Source organism: Carcharodon carcharias, chromosome 9 (assembly GCF_017639515.1).
Source record: "Carcharodon carcharias isolate sCarCar2 chromosome 9, sCarCar2.pri, whole genome shotgun sequence".
Lineage (NCBI taxonomy): Eukaryota > Metazoa > Chordata > Chondrichthyes > Lamniformes > Lamnidae > Carcharodon > Carcharodon carcharias.
In genome coordinates this window covers 171,757,669-171,776,250 of record NC_054475.1, presented here as the reverse complement: position 1 = coordinate 171,776,250, position 18,582 = coordinate 171,757,669, and the positions used below count along the sequence as shown (strand labels likewise).

Genomic DNA, 18,582 nt, shown 5'->3' with positions numbered 1-18,582 from the left:
CTGATCTGTACGTTAACTCCATCCACGGGCCTTGGTTCGGTAGCCCACAATACTCTGGCCGAACAAAAATTCATCAATCTCTATTTGGAAATTTTCAATTAACTCCCCAACCTGTTAGCTTTAAGGGGAGGCAATTCCAGATTTTCACTGGAAAAGAATTGGCAAAACAATTGGTTCAAAAATCCAACCCATTCATCTTCTGTTTCCTTGGAGGCCTGTTTCCTTATGGACTCGCCGCGATGGGCGCCATGGTGATGGGGCTCGGACGCCGCGGCGATGGACTTGTCACATATTTGTATAATTCAAGTCCTGGCCTTCTCAATAAATGCTTCACACGCTTAGAGTTGAGAAGCTTATCACTGGGATGTATTCCAGCTTCAAGGACAATGTTCTAATGTTTCAATTTTATCCCAACTCCCTGAACCCAAATCAGAAGGTGAAATTTTGTCACGTGTGTGTGTGTGTGTGTGTGTTTCTCTCATCTTCATTCACACTTTCAGCCAGTCAAAACTTTTTGCAGTGCATGGGTTTGCCATGGTCACTTGCTTAGTGTGAGAAAGCTTTAGCTGTATCATTAAGCACATAGCTCCTGATAATATGATGTACTGGCCAAGGACACAGCAGTACGGCCAGGAATCCCAACGACAATCAAAACCAAAGAACAAGTTGGACACTTACCTTCAGTTCCCGATTACTGTTTGGAGGGCAGCAGTTAGCATGGAAAATCGTTAAAGCTTTGAGAAATGGTGCTAGAAGCACAAAACAGCTCAAAGTTCCTTACCTTTGATTCACCTTGGCCAGGCATCCGTGTTCTCTTCATAATCTCTGCTATTCTCTGTTAATTATAGGAAAGCATTTTCGTGTGTGAGACGCCAGGAATTTGCATAAAAACATTCAAACTCATTGGTCCAAAAGAAACACATGTTACAAATATGGAAGAATCTGAAAGTTTGCAGGCAGTAACACTAATATCCAAGCTGGACCTGTTCCAGCTGACAGGCTAAACTATTTCCTTTTCATGCTTGAAGCTATGATCCCATAAAACCATAGTTACTAAGAGTTAAAGCTGCTTTAATCATTTGTATTAAAATCCATCACTATATTTAAGCATCTTCAAACCAACCAGCGAGGTTATAACATAGAATGATATAGGACAGAAGGAGGCCTTCCAGCCCATATGCCTACAACTTGAAAGAGCTGTTCAACTGGTGTTATTTTGGCCCAGGAGGGGGCCATTTGCCCCATTGATTCCATGCAGGCACTCTGGAGAGCAGTCCACTCCTCCATGCTCTCCCTGTAACCCTGCAAGTTTATTTCCCTCATGTATCCAACCAACCACTTTTTGAAATCACTGATCTTCTCCCATTCCACTGCTCTCATAGGCAGCCATTCGATAAGATCATAGCTGACCGGATTGCTGCCTTAACTCCACTTTCTTGTCTACCCCCTGTACGTGTTGACACCCTTGTCAGTGCTTTTCCATTCCCTTTGCAATAAAGGACAACATTCCATTTGCCTTCCGAATCACTTGCTGTGCCTACATACTAACTTTGTGATTTATGCACCAGGACAGCCAGATCCCTCTGTACCTCAGAGTTCTGCAATCTCCCTCCATTTAAATAATTTGCTGCTTTTCTATTCTTCCTGCCAAAGTGGACAAGTTCACATTTTCCCACATTATACTCCATCTGTCAAATTTTTGCCCACTCACTTAACCTGTCCCCCTTTACACTCTATGTCCTCTTCACAACTTACTCTCTTATTATCTTTGTGTCATCAGCAAATTTAACAATCATACATTCAGTCCCTACATCTAAGTCATTGATGTAAATTGTAAATAGTTGAGGCCCCAGCACTCTGCGGCACTCCACTAGTAACATCTTGGCACCTCAAAAATGACCCATTTATTCCTCCTCTCCATTTCCTGTTTGCTAACCAATCCTCTACCCATGCTAACATGTCTTCCCCTAAGCTCTTATTTTGTGTAGTAACCTTTGATGTGGTATCTTGCCCATTTTTAAAATTTATTCTTTTCATGGGATGTGGGTGCTGCTGGCAATGCCAGCAATTGTTGCCCATCCCTAACTGCCCTTGAATTGAGTGGCTTGCTAGGCCATTCAGAGGGTAGTTATGAGCCAACCACATTGCTGTGGGTCTGGAGGCATATGTAGGCCATTTAAGGGCAACAGATTTCCTTCCCTACAGGAAGGACATTAGTGATGGGTTTTTATGACAATCAATGATAGCTTCATGGTCACTATTACTGAGGCTAGCTTTCAATTTCAGACTTTATTAATTGAATTTAAATTCCTTCCAGCTGCCATGGTGGGATTTGAACCCGTGTCCCTAGAGAATTAGCCTGGGAATCTGGATTACTAGTCCAGTGATGTTACCACTTTGCCAACATCTCCCCCCTGAATCAAAGTAACCACATCTACAGGTTCCCCTTTATCCACATTGCTTGTTACTTCCTCAAAGAGCTCTAATGAATTAATCAAACATCAATTATCTTTCACAAAACCATGCTGACTCTGCTTGATTTCATTCATTGCATTAACATGTGTCCTCTAGTCCTTGTATCATCAGTTAATTATTTAGCTTTTATCTGTCTACATTAACTAAACCTGTCATAATCTTGTACACCTCTATCAAATCTCCCCTCAATCTCCTTTACTCCAAGGAGAACAACCCCAGCCTTTCCAACCTAATCTTGTGACTAAAATTTCTTGTCCCTGAAACCATTCTGGTAAATCTTCTTTACCTTCTCAAGAGCTCTCTCATCCTTCCTAAAGTATGGTGAAATTTTATTCCGTATTCCAATATCCAAGTCATGTATTTTTGCAAAAGAAGCAGTGGTCCTAGCACTGACCCATTGGGAACACCACGGTCTACCATCCTCCAGTCTGAGAAATAACCATTTACCACTCCACGTTTTCTGTACTTAAGCCAATTTTTATCCAATCTGACACTGACTCCTAATTCCATGGGCTTCAATTTTATTAATCAACCTTTGATGTGGCTGTCAAATGTTTCCTTGAAATCCATATAGACAACATCCACTAGATTGCTCTCATCAACCTTCCCTGTTACAGCATCAGTAAATTCAATTAGGTTCATCAAGCACAATGTGCCTTGTACAAATCCGTGCTGGCTCTCCTCAATTAACTCAATCTCTCCAAGTGCCTGTTGAAATTTTCCCCCTCGATTATTGTTTCTAAAACCTCACCCACCACTGATATTAAACTAACCAGGCTGTACTTGCTAGGATTGTCCTAACACCCTTTCTCGAACAGCAGTTTCACATTTAAGGCTCTCCAATCCTCTGGTACCTCCCTGGAGCCTAGGGAAGATTGGAAGATTATGACAAGCCCTTCTGCTGTCTCCATTTCCTTTAATAACCTGGCACAAAGGCCTTCCAGACCGGGCAACTTATCCACTCTTAACATAGCCAAGCTTTCCAGAATGTCCTGCTTATCAATTTTCCATTACCTCGACCATCTCTGCTTCTACTGATATTTTGTCAGCACTCTGGTCAGGCTGCCATCCTATATTTTTATTCTCTATTTACCAGTCTATTTTCCTCTTCACCTCCCCGCTCAACTTATTGTATTTGGCATGACTCTAGCTGGAAAGCTCACCTGACATGCATCATACATTCTCTTTTTTTGTTCATCATATTTTCTGCCTCACTTGTCATCTAAGGAACCCTGAATTTTGTTTCCCAACTATTTGGCCTTGTTGGAATGAGCTAGTCTGGAGTATGAATCTGCCTAGGGCACAGCGCCATGCACAGACACATTGTTCACCTTCCCAACATCCTGTGTGTGAGATTATATTGCCTGTACTTCCTCATTCTTTCCAATGCTTTACAATTATCCGCCCTTCATTTACTCTTCCTCCTACAAACTCCAGACTTTTAAAGCCCAAGCTGGATGTTTCCCAATTGTACTTGCATCATCCTCCTCCTACACTTTAGGCTTGTGGCTTTCTTGTACAACATGTCTTGGTCTTTCAATTATCAGAGTGTAAAGAAGATATAATAATTCTGTTATTGGAAATTATTTTAAGCACAGTTTAGTGGTAAAAAAAAAAACAGAATTACCTGGAAAAACTCAGCAGGTCTGGCAGCATCGGCGGAGAAGAAAAGAGTTGACGTTTCGAGTCCTCATGACCCTTCGACAGAACTAGGTCTGTCGAAGGGTCATGAGGACTCGAAATGTCAACTCTTTTCTTCTCCGCCGATGCTGCCAGACCTGCTGAGTTTTTCCAGGTAATTCTGTTTTTGTTTTGGATTTCCAGCATCCGCAGTTTTTTTGTTTTTATCACAGTTTAGTGGTACCTGTGTGTGTGTGTGCGTGTGTGTATGTATGTCTATCTTAATTGGATTAAAGACAGCTGGTCTAGAGGCTTTGATGTGTAGAAGAGAAGTAGGTTTGAAATGGTAATTAGATAAACATAGGGAAATAGAAGGTGAGGTGTAAAGGGAGCAATTTGCATTTTTAAATAGATCATTCAAAAGAGCGGGTGAAATATTACATCTAACCAGGTGAAGCTCAGAAACTGTTTTTTTTAAAGCTTAAAGTGGGTACTATGAAAGGGTTCTATTGTTAGAAGATTTAAACTTTAAAAATACCTAGTGACAACGAGAATTTGCATTCAAAGAGGAAAATATATATAAAGGAAGAGAAGGCTGTTGATATAAGGAGGAGGGATTCTAACATCTAAAGCCTCCAGCCTGTAAGCCTCAAGTTTGTCTGCCAAGGACCCAGAGCTGAAAGAAACTCATTTTGAATGCGACTGTCCAGGGTGTGCTCTGCCAGGGGTCTGTTTAAATGACACAGCCAATGGTAAAGGCTGAGTTGTTCAAATCCCAGAGGGAAACTTGAAACATCTGTCATAACCAATTTTTGCAATTTGTAAGTTCCGAGATGCAGGCTTTGAATTCAGTAGTGGTAAGACCACTGAGTCTCAAGAGGTTAACAATAACAAACATTACTGTTGCCTTACTGGGGGCCTAACTGAGAGTCAGATTAATTAGGGAATTTTTGTAGTTACTATAGTAGTAATTTTGTAGACAGATGTATGTGCTTACAATCTTTCTTGTATTAATAAATGTTTAGTTTTATAAAAAACCTTTTGAGACTCAATGGTCTTACCACTACTGAATTCAAAGCCTGCATCTCGAAACTTACAAATTGCAAAAATTGGTTATGACAGATATTTCAAATTTCCCTCTGGGATTTGAACAACTCAGCCTTTACCATTGGCTGTGTCATAATACAGAGTTAGTTAAGATCACACCTTCTTTCTCTCGAGACGTTCCTTCTGATTCTGCTGCGTGATTCGTTCTCGTTCCAGTCTCTGCCGTTCAGCTTCTTCCAAAGCTTTTGCCTCGGCCTCTTCTCTCTGAAACACAGACTCAGTGTTCACCTTTAAGCACAATTTCGTAGCCACTATGTTGGAGGTTAGTGCAATATCCAGCTTGCATCATCAGGCTGTTGCATTCTCTTAACTGTCTTCTCAACACAGCAGGTTTTAGTATCAGTTAAAATTACATCTTACCCTCAAAGAGGGCAAAACAATACACTGGTTAATATACACCCTCCCATAGAAAACTGAATTCTCCAGAGTACGTACATGGGCTTTAAGGGCACACAATTTGCAATATTCTACAAATCTTGAGTAAACTATTCCACTTTGCAGTTTCTTTTTTTAAAAGAGTGACTTCTGAAATAGATTCATTCCACTAAAAATTTACTTGTGGTGACAGGTGTAATCTTCTGCATTTAAAAGAACTTTTTCATTGGAGATGGCAGGACAGGTGGAGAGAGCAGTTAATAAAGCATATAGTATCCGGGGCTTTATTAATAGGGGCATAGAGTACAAGAGCAGGGAGGTGATACTAAATTGATATAAGACACTCGTTAGACCTCAGCTGGAATACTGTGTACAGCTCTAGGCACTATATTGTAGGAAAGATCTGAACACATTGGAGAGAGTGCAGAAGAGGTTTACAATGATTGTTCCAGGGATTAGAAGCTTCAGCTATGAGGATAGATTGGAGAGGTTGTGTTCTCCTTGGACAGAGGAAGGCTGAGAGGAGATTTGATAGAGATGTTCAAAATCATGAGCAGGCTGGACAGAGTAGATGGGGAGAAGCTGTTCCCGCTTGTAAAAGGGTCAAGAACGAGACAGCACAGATTTTTGAAGTGATTTGCAAAAGAAGCAAATGTAATGTGAGAAAAAAAACTTATTCACACAACGAGTGGTTCAGCTCTGGAATGCACTGCCTGAAGTGTGGTGGAGACAGGTTCAATTGAGGCATTCAAGAGGGCATTAGATGATCATTTGAATAGAAACAAGGTGCAGGGGTATGGGGAAAAAGCTGGGCAACGGCGCTAGGTCCTAATGCTCATTTGGAGAGCCGGTGCCAACATGGTGGGCTGAATGGCCTCCTTCTGTGCCATTAAAATTCTGTGAACCCACGTACAACAAAAATTGATGCCCTTGCAACAGAAAATCAGCTTTAGCATCTTAATTAGGGGTCAAAGAGAAAGAGTTTTTACATACACTGGGTGTTTTGTCAGTTCTCCAAGCTTTAAAAGTGATGTTTCAGAACATACCCACACAAAGCTGAATTTCACTGCCAACTGTAAACTCTGACCTGGAGTTGCAGATCTGCTAAACGTTCTTTCTCTTCTTGCTCTCTACAAATCCTTTCCTCTTCAGTTTTTCTTTGATTCTCCTCTTCTGCAAGTTTTCTCTCTTCTTCTTCCATACGCGCTGCTTCTTCCCTGCGAATGCCCTCTTCAGCTTCTTTCTTTTTCAGCTCTTCTTTCATGCACCTTTAAGGAAAGCACAATCCTCTGTGGTGAGTTTTAAAGACCATGTTTTCTCTGTCTCCCAAATACAAACAGGATCTGAGAAATCATTCCTCCCCACAATTCACAGAGTCACAGAAAACACAGCACAGGAGGCTGCCATTCAGCACGTCAATGCTAGCTCAACTCAATCTCATTAATCTGCATCCTTCCACAATCTTCCATTTCAAATACGTACTGAGACTCCTTTAAAAGGTGAGACTCAGCTGTAACAACCACCTGAGGCAAAGCATCCCACATTCTAATAACACTGCAAAATGTTTGCTACAAAACCTCTGCATTCATTCTTTTAGTGATCTCGTTCCCAGCTGTTCCCTGAAAGTTGATGTGATAGAAAAGGCGTTAATCTCATCAGGTATGCAAATTCAAATCGCTGAAACAATTCCAGTTTCCTGACTGCATGACTTAAATCTAAAATGCAAGATATGCCACTTCAAAGCAGCCTGCATTTTTATAGAAATGTTTGTCGCAGTCTCCTAGGCTCTGCTTACCTCTCAGCTTCTTCTAGCAGAAGTTTCTCCTGCTCCTCACGCTCCTTTTGTTCACGTGCCAGACGCCTGTTCTCAGCCAAGATTTTGGCAGCTTCCTCAGCAGATGTGGTCCCTGCAATATTGTTAATAGTAAGTCAAAGTAGCAACAGCAAATGAAGGACTGACAGAACCTGTACTTAACTGCAGTTGCTAAGTAATTTTCACTCTAAGCTGCATCAATTGTGAAGGTCCCTCGCAAGTTGTCCCCTGTAAAATAAAGTGTGTGTGCAGCCACACCAAAGAATTTAAAGGTGCCTTGCATTGAAGTAAAGAAATAAACAAGCTGCAAACAATGAAAAAAATTTTGAAGGACCATTGGCTGTACACAAAATACCAGCATGCATTGAGTAGGCTTAATGGACAGAATCTTCCATGAAATGATAATCACTGTCCGATTGCCACTCTGCTCCTATTTACTTACCTTGAACTGGACCTGGAGTCAGTAGTATAGGTATCCAGGAGTTAGAACTGCTTTTAATCCTTCTACCTTTCCTGGGTATCTATTCTGCTTAGTAAATTGGACCATCTGAAGTCCCCCGACTTTAAAGTCAGAGATTTGGAGAGTTCTAGACGCAGGGTAATTGCCCATGAAACTTCCCAGGCAATTCCTGTGTCGTCTTTGCATGGGGACTTCTGAGAGGGGACCCCCCAGCACATCTGCCAGGGTACTTCTGGGGTACAACCCCTAGAGAACAGAAGATTTGAGCCAATGTGTTTTATAGTGTGAATAATACAAACTCTTTGAATCAAAGTGAAGCTTACATCAATAATTTTTGTTTTAAATTTTCAGCCATTTTACACAAAAAGTGATTTTGCTAGTCACATTTTGTGGTGTTTATTGCAACTCAAACTTAATACCAATATCCTGACAAACACACGTTTAATCTTGGAATGCCGCTTACATCAAATTCAATGGAAATTGTACAGGCTGTTTGGAATGCTATGTATTCTCAGGTTACCTTTTTCAAAATTGTTGCATTCGGTAACCTTATGCATCTTTGTGGCTTACAGACTTGTAATGCTGTGGGTATCCATTCAGCGCATACCATGCTTGATTTTCTTTTTGTTTACAATTTTTAATCCTTGGTTAAAGGGGTTCAAACATTGGACTGGATGAAATAAAAGTCTCCTCTTGGATGGTTGTCAGTGAAATGAGCTTAAATTTCCTCAGCTAAATTCTGGGTGCCCATGAATTTGGCATCAAGTTTCTAACCCTACAGAGATGGTAAAAGTGGCAAATTGAATGACTGGTTATTATTTTTCAGTTTAGGACTGAAGCTCACTCCTGGGGCTGTGGATTCAGTAACAGGCTTTATACACTAAATGTTGATCATTGTGCAAAGGCCAATTACTCAGCCAACACCAACAGCTTTCATATCAACAAGCATGCAAAGAAATCCTTTCTAAAAGTGAACATTGCTGGGAAAGAATGAAGAAAACAGTACAGAAAAAAGTCTGAGAGATTTCAGGTGGAGGTTGGTACTTGATCCACTACTATTATCTAATCTAATCCTGTAGGAAGATTAGAAGTTTATTTTTAAATGCTGCAAGTTGTTGTGATCTTGAAACGCTGCTTGAAAGGGTGGTGGATGCAGATTCAATAGCAGGGATGAGGACTTACTGAAGACAAAAACATTTGCAAACATTTTGTGACAAGGAATCAAGGAATTACAGCACGTTTTATTTTGTATTTATTCATGGGATGTGGGTGTCACTGGCTAGGCCAGCACTTATAGCCCATCCCTAGGTGGTGGTGAGCTGCCTTCTTGAACCGCTGCAGTCCATGTGGTGTAGGTACATCCACAGTGCTGTTAGGGAGTGTGTTCCAGGATTTTGACCCAGTGACACTGAAGGAATGGCGATATATTTCCAAGTCAGGATGGTGAGTGACTTGGAGAGGAACTTGGTGTTCCCATGTATCTGCTGCCCTTGTTCTTCTAGTTGGTAGTGGTTGTGGGTTTGGAAGGTGCTGCCTAAGGAGCCTAGTTGAGTGCCTGTAGTGCATCTTGTAGATGGTACACACTGCTGCTACTGTACATTGGTGGTGGAAGGAGTGGATGTTCGTGGAAGTGGGCTGCTTTGTCTTGGCTGGTATCAAGCTTCTTGAGTGTTGTGGGAGCTGCACTCATCCAGGCAAGTGGGGGATATTCCATCACACTCCTGACTTGTGCCATGTAGATGGTGGACAGGCTTTGGGGAGTCAGGAGGTGAATTACTTGCTGCAGCAATCTGAGTCTCTAACCTGTTATTTATATGATCTGTAATAAATGCAAATGCTTCTAGACCGCTTCAAATGGTTGGAATTATTAGACTTCAAGTGGGTAGAAACAGTAGCTTTATCTCCTATTACCATCAAGACACTGGACCAATGCATTTGCATCAAATCACTGAAGTGACCTTAGAATTTCAGCATTCAATGCAGTTAGTGCATATAATATAGGATGAAGTCCATACTAACCACAGGACATGGCCTTGCTGGATTATGTAAATGTGAAGCGAAGCAAAAGACTATGGCAGTGCTTCACAAACTATTTTCCTTTTTTAACTCACCATCACCTTCTCATGGGCAATTAGGGATGTGCAAAGGCTGGCCTTGCCAGCGATGCCCACATTCCATGAATGAAATATATTAAAAAAGCTCTTGAAAATTAACATGACCCCTGATGCCAGCAAAAACAAAATAGCAATAAAGCAGCATAGTAACATTCAGTAAATAATTCTTAAAGCTCATGTATTACATCATATAAATATGAAAATCCGTGTTTTTAAAGTACTTTGCAAAAATATTGGGCCGTAACTTCCTCAGAGTGGCAATCTGTGTCAGACTGTCACTCTGTGCCCAATTACTTACACTAAATTTCATTTATGCCTGTCTTGCTCGACTTTTCGACTCAGGGGAAAATCAGTGCGGGGGTGAGTCAAGTTGGGGGGGTGGGGGTGTTGGTTTGGGTCTTTACAATAGTTACACAGAAGTTAGAAGAGGTTTTAATTCTTCTAACATTTTCTGGGTATTTGTGTCACAGTCAGAACCATTTGATGCTTGCAATTTAAATTACATTTTCGGAAGGTTCCAAGCACAGGGCAGTTGCCTAGAGGAAGTTTGCTGTTCTGGACAATTGCTGTGCAAACCCTTACCTGGGAAGTTCCAAGAGAGTTCCCCAACACACTTTTGGGGCTCCCCCCCAGTCTGATGCTGGGGAGCCTGGAAGTCACAGCCCATTATTTTATATATTCATATAGGTTTCAGCCAAACTCTCCATATTCCCTGGTGACTGAAGACTCAGTGAAGTCCCTCTCCCCTCCACCACATCCCACACACAGACATTTTAAATCGGCCTCTGTTGCCCATCACACACACACACTCAGCAGCCCCTCTTCCCAACCCATTCAATCAGCCTTTCCAACAGTCTTACAGCAACACCGAGGAGCCTAGAGTTCCACAGGCTCCTTCATGGTCAGGCCACCATGACTGAAAACTGGCAGCGATTCATGATAATCAGCTAAGACTCCACTGCTCCCCCAACTCGGTAGCTAGATATACTGTATCAAAGCAAATCCTTTAGCATGTCAGCTTTATCCTATTTTTCAAGAACTTGTTCGGACTTGAGTCAATGAAGAGCTCATATTATAAACAAAAAACGTACCAGTCTGAATTACTAGCCGGGCAAACTGTCAAATTAATTTTAGAACAGTAATTATTCTAAACAAGGTTGTTCTGAGACTATTTCATGAAAGTACTTTGGTTAACAAATGACACTTTTCACAATAACTGCACGTTTGATTCTCAGTATGCCGATGCTGCATTGTTTAAGAAAGATCCTTGCATCTTGTGCATTTTTTGTTTTTTGCAATGGGCAAGTAATGCATTTGCATTTTGAAGCTAACTACAGCATGACATCTTACTGAATAATGAAAAAATGCTTGTGACTTGTGATTTTTTTTAAACGCAGTGAAGAATTCTGTCCGGTTTTTTTGAAGATTGGAAGTCACACATTTCCTTGTGGTGCACAAGTTTAAACATCTCACTCTCTTCACAAATCAATAAATAATGCAAACTGCAGAATCTACCTCACTAAGCTTGGGAATTTCCAGTTTTGATAACTTCATTTGCACCTTCTGCAGCTGCTGTTTCCAAGTCTTCCATCGAAGAAAAGATTTCTACATCAGACTCGGGCCCCACTGCTCCCACTACCCTCTGTCCCGGACCCTGCTGAGCCCCCCACAGCTCCACCAAGCAGCCAACACAACATGCCTGCCTGGTGGGACGAGTAGCAGCTCCACCGAGCTTGCTCCCAGTCTCGTTGTTGGCAGAGATTTCCCAGGCTGAGATTCTCTCCTCCCAGCTACGGCCGCACTGGATGTTGCCAAGGGGAAGGGGAGGTTGGAAAAAAATTTAAAGAGCAGGATTTCATTATCCAAAAATCAGAATTCCACTAAATGACAGAAATTGCCACAACAGTAACTTTCAGAAGGTCATTGGATATATAAAACAAAAACAGAATTACCTGGAAAAACTCAGCAGGTCTGGCAGCATTGGCGGAGAAGAAAAAAGAGTTGACATTTCGAGTCCTCATGACCCTTCAACAGAACAGATGCTGCCAGACCTGCTGAGTTTTTCCAGGTAATTCTGTTTTTGTTTTGGATTTCCAGCATCCGCAGTTTTTTGTTTTTATCATTGAATATATATCTGTAAAGGGAAAAATTTACAGGGCTGTGGGGAAAGGGCCACTTCCCCTTAGGCTCTTCCAAAGAGCCAGCAGAGGCACAATGAGCCAAGTAGTCTCTTTCTGTGCTGAATCATTCTATACTCTAATCCCACTTCCCTGGCTTTTCCCCCATTTCTGCTTACAAATATCCTCAGGAACACACAATTCAATCTGTGTACACCAGTTGGTTGTTTGTGGAATTCCGCCATTTTGGAAAGGTCCCAATGTGACCATATCTAATGGTTGCGACTCCAGGCAACTGCCACTGGAAAGCTCACCCAAGAGGCCCAAGGATAAACCAAATACTTGATCAAGACGGGGCTTATGTTGGAGTATTCCTCAATACACATAAACAATATTATGCACACAAAAAAGGGGAATTTTAGTGCTGGGAAAGTACTGTAAGCTCTTTATTCTTAGGCAAGATCCACTTTGTAACAATATATTTCCAACAATGAGGTGAGGAGGAATAAAGGGGTCTTGCTACAATTGTACAAGGTTTTGGTGAAACCACATCTGGAATATTGTGTGCAGTTTTGGTTTCCATATTTAAGAAAGGATATACTTACACTGCATGCAGTACAGCGAAGGTTCACTAGATTGGTGTCTGGAGTGAGGGGGTTGTCATATGAGAGGCTGAGTAAACTGGGCCTGTATTCTCTCGAGTTTAAAAGAATGAGAGGCGATCTCATTGAGACATACAAGGCTTCTGAAGAGGCTCAACAGGGTCAATTCTGAGAGACTGCTTCTGCTGGTCGGGGTATCTAGAACATGGGGGCACAGTCTCAGGATAAGGGGTGGATCATTTAAAACTGAGATGAGGAGAAATTTCTTCACTCACAGGGTTGTGAATATTTGGAATTCTCTATCCCAGAGCATTGTGGATGCTCCATCGTTGAATCATTTAAGGCTGGGAGGGACAGATTTCTGGTGTCTCTGGAAATTAAGGGATATGGAGAGTGAATAGGAAAGTGGAGTTGAAGCCCAAGATCAGCCATGATTGCATTGCATGGCTGAGCAGGCTCGATGGGCTGTGTGGTTTATTCCTGCTTCTATTTCTTGTGTTCTTTGAGGAGTGCTAAGCAGCATCTAACAGGTTAAACAATGCAGAGTTAGCAAACAAAATCTTCTGGTCTCCAGGTCATGGGAGACCTCATGTATGACTGAAGATGTGAGTAAGGACTCTGTGGAAGTCCTGACACTTGGATCTTCGTAGGAATGGTCGAGAAATTTCAACTTCTAATGGGCAATTTCTCTGTTCCCCTGGACCTTGCACGTATGTCTCCGGCTGAGCTAAGAGTCGCAGGTTTGGGGCAGGAAATGTTAGACAGGTGAAAGCCGAGTCTAGCACCCGGCAACGCCACGGCTGACCCCCCCAGTCACCCACCTGACCGCCTCCCGTAACCTGACTAGACCCCCAACCCACCCAACTACCCCCGACCCTACTACCCTCACAACCTGGCTTGACTTGACTACCCTCCCGACCTGAACTATCAACCCCCTCACCCTACCACCTAGCCCCTCATCATGCCGTTAAAATACAATCTGGATCTTTAAACTTAGGCCAAAAGATGTAAGGGCAGAGGTAGGCCATTTGGCCCATCTAGTCTGCTCTGCCATTCAATGAGATCATGGTTGAACTGATAATCCTCAACCCCACTTTCATCCCTTTCCCTTGTAACCCTTGATTCCCTTACTGATTAAAAATCTGACTACCTCAGCCTTGAATATACTTAATGACCCAGCCTCTACAGTCCTCTGTGGTGAAGAATTCCCTCAGAGATACCCTCAGAGAAGAAATTCCACCTCATCTCTGTTTTAAATGGACACCCCCTCACTCTGAGATTAAGCCCTCTGATCATAGACTCTCCCACAAGGGGAAACAACCTCTCAGCATCTACACTGTCAAAGCCCCCTAAGAATCTTATATGTTTCAATAAGATCACCTCTCATTCTTCTAAACTCCAATGAGTACAGGCCCAACCTACTCAACCTCTCCTCATAAAAAAATCCCTCCATTCCCGGGATTAACTAGTGAATCTTCTCTGGACTGCCTCTCAATGCCAGTACATCTTTCCTTAGATAAGGGGACCAAATTGTTCACAGGATTCTAGGTGTGGTCTAACTAGTGCTTTGTATAGTTTTAGCAATACTTCCCTATTTTTACACTCCATTCCCTTTGAAATAAAGGCCAACTTTCCATTTGCCTTCCCTATTACCTGCTGAACTTGTATGTTAGCTTTTTGGGTTTCATGCACGAGGACCCCCAAATCCCTCTGTGCTGCAGCTTTCTTCAGTCTTTCTCCATTTAAATAATATTCAGCTCCTCTATTCTTCCTGCCAAAGTGCATAAACTCACATTTTCCCACATTATATTCCACCTGCCAAGTTTTTGCCCACTCACTTAATCTGTCTATATCCCTCTGTAGACTCTTTGTGTCATCCTCACTACTTGCCTTCCCACCTATTTTTGTGTCGTCTGCAAACTTGGTGATAGTACATTCACCTCCATCATCTAGGTCATTAATACATATTGTAAATCATTGAAGCCCCAGCACTGATCCCTGTGGCACTCCACTAGTTAGAGGTTGCCAACCTGAAAATGCCCACCTTGTCCCAACTCTCTGTCTTCTATTAGTTAGCCAATCTTCTATCCATGCTAATATACTACCCCCAACATCATGGGCTCTTATCGCGTTAAGTAGCCTTAAGTACTGTACCTTATCGAATGCCTTTTAGAAATACAAATATATTATGTCTACTGGTTCCCCTTTATCTATCCTAATCGTTACCTCCTCAAAGAATTCTAATAAATTTGTCAGGCATGATTTCCTCTTCATGAAGCCATGCTGACTCTGCTTGATTATATTATGTATTTCTAAATGCTCTGCTATTACATCCTTTATATTAGACTCCAACATTTTCCCAATGACATATGTTAAGCTACCTGGCCTATAGCTACCTGTTTTTTTATCTCCCCCCCCTTTTTGAATAAGGGTGTTACATTGGCCGTTCTCCAATCCCCTGGGGCTTTGCCAGAATCTAAGGATTCTTGGAAGATTACTACCAGTGCATCCACTACCTCTGTAGCTACTTCCTTTAATATCCTAGGATGCAACCCATCAGGTCCAAGGGACTTATCGGTCTTTAGCCCCATTAGTTTCCCTAGTACTTTTTCTCTAGTGATAGTTATTGTATTTATTTCTTCCCCCACGCTTTGCCCCTTGATTATTTAGTATTTTTGGAATGCTATTAGTGTCTTCTACTGTGAAGAATGAAACAAAGCATTTATTCAACTCCTCTGTCATTTCCTGGTTCCTCATTATTATCTCCTCAGCTTCATTCTCCAAGAAGCCTATGTTCACTTTGGCCTCTCTCTTCCTTTTTATATATTTAAAGAAGCTCTTACAGTCCGTTTTTATATTACTTGCTAGTTTACCCTCAAAGTTTACTTGCTCCCTCTATAATTTTTTGGTTATCTTTTGTTGGTTTTTAAAACTCTCTCAATCCTCTGGCTTACCACTAATCTTTGCCACATTGTATGTTTTTTCTTTCAATTTGATACTATCCTTAACTTCCTTGGTTAACCAGGGTTGGTTTATCCCCTTCCTTGAATTCTTCTTCCTCGCTGAGATATATCTTTGTTGAGAGTAATGAACTATTTTCTTAAATGTTTGCCATTGTTCAGCAACTGTCTTTTCTGCTAAACTGCTTTCCCAGTCCACTCCAGCCAACTCTGTCCTCATTCCATTGTAATCATCCTTATTTAAGTTTAGCATAGTTGTTTCTGACCCAAGTTTCTCACTCTCAAACTGAATGCTAAATTCTACCACATTATGGTCACTGTTTCCTAGGGAATCCTTTACTCTGAGATCATTTATTAAACCTGCCTCATTACACGTTAGCAGATCCAAAATAGCTTGGTCCCTGGTTGGATTCACAACATATTATTCTAAAAAACTGTCCCGAATACACTATGATTTCTTGCTCATGTCTATCTCTGCCGATTCGATTTTCCCAATCTACATGAAGATTAAAGTCACCCATGTTTAATGTACTGCCTTTTTTTTTTTACACACCCTCATTAGCTCCTGATTTATTCTCTGTGCCATTGTATAGCTCTGTCAGGGGGCCTATAGACTACTCCCACCAGTGTCTTCTTCCCCTTGTTATTTCTTACCTCCACCCATATGATTCTACATCTTCTGATCCAAGATCCTTTCTTGCTACCGTATTTATTCCATCTCGTACTAACAAAGCTACCCCACCACCCTTCCCTTCCTGTCCTTTCGAAAAGTCACATACCCCTGGACATTTAGTTCCCAGCTTTGATCTCCTTGTAACCATGTCTCTGTAATGGCTATAAGATCACACCCATTAAGCTCCATTTGTGATGTTTAATATCCATTTATTTTGTTCTGAATATTACATGCATTTAAGTAAAAAGCCATTAATTTTGCCTTATTACCATTTTTTCCCCTTTTGACCCAAGTTGCTGCTTTTAAAAAAATGTTTGTGTACACTGTCCCTTCCTGTCACACTCTGGTTATCATTACATAACTAGCTGCCCTGCAAGGCTGCTATATCCTTTTGCTTTGTGAGCCTATGTATCCCCTTTTCAGAACCCTCCCCCCACCCCCTCCTATTTAGTTTAAAGCCCTCTCTACAGCCCTAGTTATTGGGTTCACCAGGGCACTGGTCCCAGCAAGGTTCAAGTAAAGCCAGTCCCACCGGAACAGCTCCCTTCTACCCTGCTACTGATGCCAGTGCCCCATGAACTGAAACCCATTCCTCCCACACCAATCTCCGAGCCATGTATTTAACTCCTTGATTTTATTTACCCTATGTCAGTTTGCCTGTGGCTCAGGTAGCAATCCCAAGATTATTACCTTGGAGGTCCTGCTTTCTAATTTAGCTCCTAACTGTTCAAATTCTTTCAGCAGAACCTCCTTTCTAGTCCTATCAATGTCGTTGGTACCAACATGGATGATGATAAATGGATCCCTCCCCTCCCACTCCAAGTTCCTCTCCAGGCCTGAGGAGATGTCCTTAACCCTGGCACTGGGCAGGCAACACAGCCTTCAGGACTCATGCTCATGACTGCAGAGAACAGTACCTATCCCCTGAATTATACGGTCCCTTATCACTATTACATTCCCATTTCCTCCCCCCGCTTGAATGGCTCCTGTACCACGGTGCTGTGGTCAGTTCACACATCCTCCCTGCAGTCCCTGCTCTTGTCCACACAGTTTGCAAGAACCTTGTAACTGTTGGACAGTTGCACGAGCTAAGGCTCCTTGAACACTACCCCAAACCTGCTTCACCTGCAGTCACACCCTCCTGTCCCTGATCACAGACAAAGTTTGAATTACCTAATCTGTGGGGATGTGACCACCCCCTCGAGCAAAGTGTCGAGGTAAACTTTCCCCCTCCCTGATGTGGCACAATGTCTGCAGCTTGGGCTCCAGCTCCTTAACTCGGATCCAAAGTTCCTTGAGCTGCAAACACTTGGTACAGGTGTGTTCACTCTGGATCACCTTAGTGTCCAGCAGCTCCCACATGCTATAGCAATAACACATCACCCATCCTGCCATCGCTATTGTACTTAATTCAATTTATTAATTTCTCTAGTGTCCCCACTATTTAGAATTTATTATAATTATTTTTTTTATACACACCAGTATTGATCTTATACTTAACAAACTATCTTTAAGAGAAAAAGAAGACTAGAGATCTAAACACAAACTAAAGGCCTTACTTTGCTTTAAAGATTAGAAATACTCACCCATCAGCTGCTCTCTGCACTCTTTTTCCTCTCACTCTCTTTAATGGTCTCACACACTTCTCTCACACACTCACTGTTAAAGACCCTGCTTCTCTCACATACTCCCCCTGTAAATGACCACGCTGTTTCTCTCACTCTTCTCCCCTGTAAATGACCACGTTGTTTCTCTCACACTTGCTCCCTGTAAATGACCACGCTGTTTCTCTCACACTCTCACACTGTAAATGACCACACTGTTTCTCTCACACTTGCTCCCTGAAAATGACCACACTGTTTCTCTCACACTCTCACACTGTAAATGACCACACTGTTTCTCACGCATACCCTGTAAATGACCACGCTGTTTCTCTCACACACACCCTGTAAATGACCACGCTGTTTCTCTCACACACACCCTGTAAATGACCACGCTGTTTCTCTCACACTTGCTCCCTGCAAATGACCACGCTGTTTCTCTCACACTTGCTTCTGTAAATGACCATGCTGTTTCTCTCACACTTGCTCCCTGTAAATGACCACGCTGTTTCTCTCACACATACCCTGTAAATGACCACGCTGTTTCTCTCACACACACCCTGTAAATGACCACACTGTTTCTCACACATTCGCTCCCTGTAAATGACCACGCTGTTTCTCTCACACACACCCTGTAAATGACCACGCTGTTTCTCACACATTCG

At 42.1% G+C, this 18,582-nt stretch overlaps 1 protein-coding gene across 9 annotated transcripts in view; it reads right to left on the bottom strand.

The window, feature by feature from the left end:
* Positions 1–18,582, bottom strand: part of map7d3 (MAP7 domain containing 3) — a 131,835-nt gene that overhangs the window by 7,817 nt on the left and 105,436 nt on the right. For all 9 annotated transcript variants that reach the window (XM_041195629.1, XM_041195631.1, XM_041195632.1 and 6 more), the window contains 4 exons: positions 7,373–7,484; positions 6,665–6,845; positions 5,302–5,406; positions 782–835 (listed from right to left, as the gene is read on the bottom strand). In XM_041195629.1, coding sequence (XP_041051563.1) covers positions 782–835; positions 5,302–5,406; positions 6,665–6,845; positions 7,373–7,484 — 452 coding nt within the window. The remainder of the gene's footprint in view (positions 1–781; positions 836–5,301; positions 5,407–6,664; positions 6,846–7,372; positions 7,485–18,582) is intronic.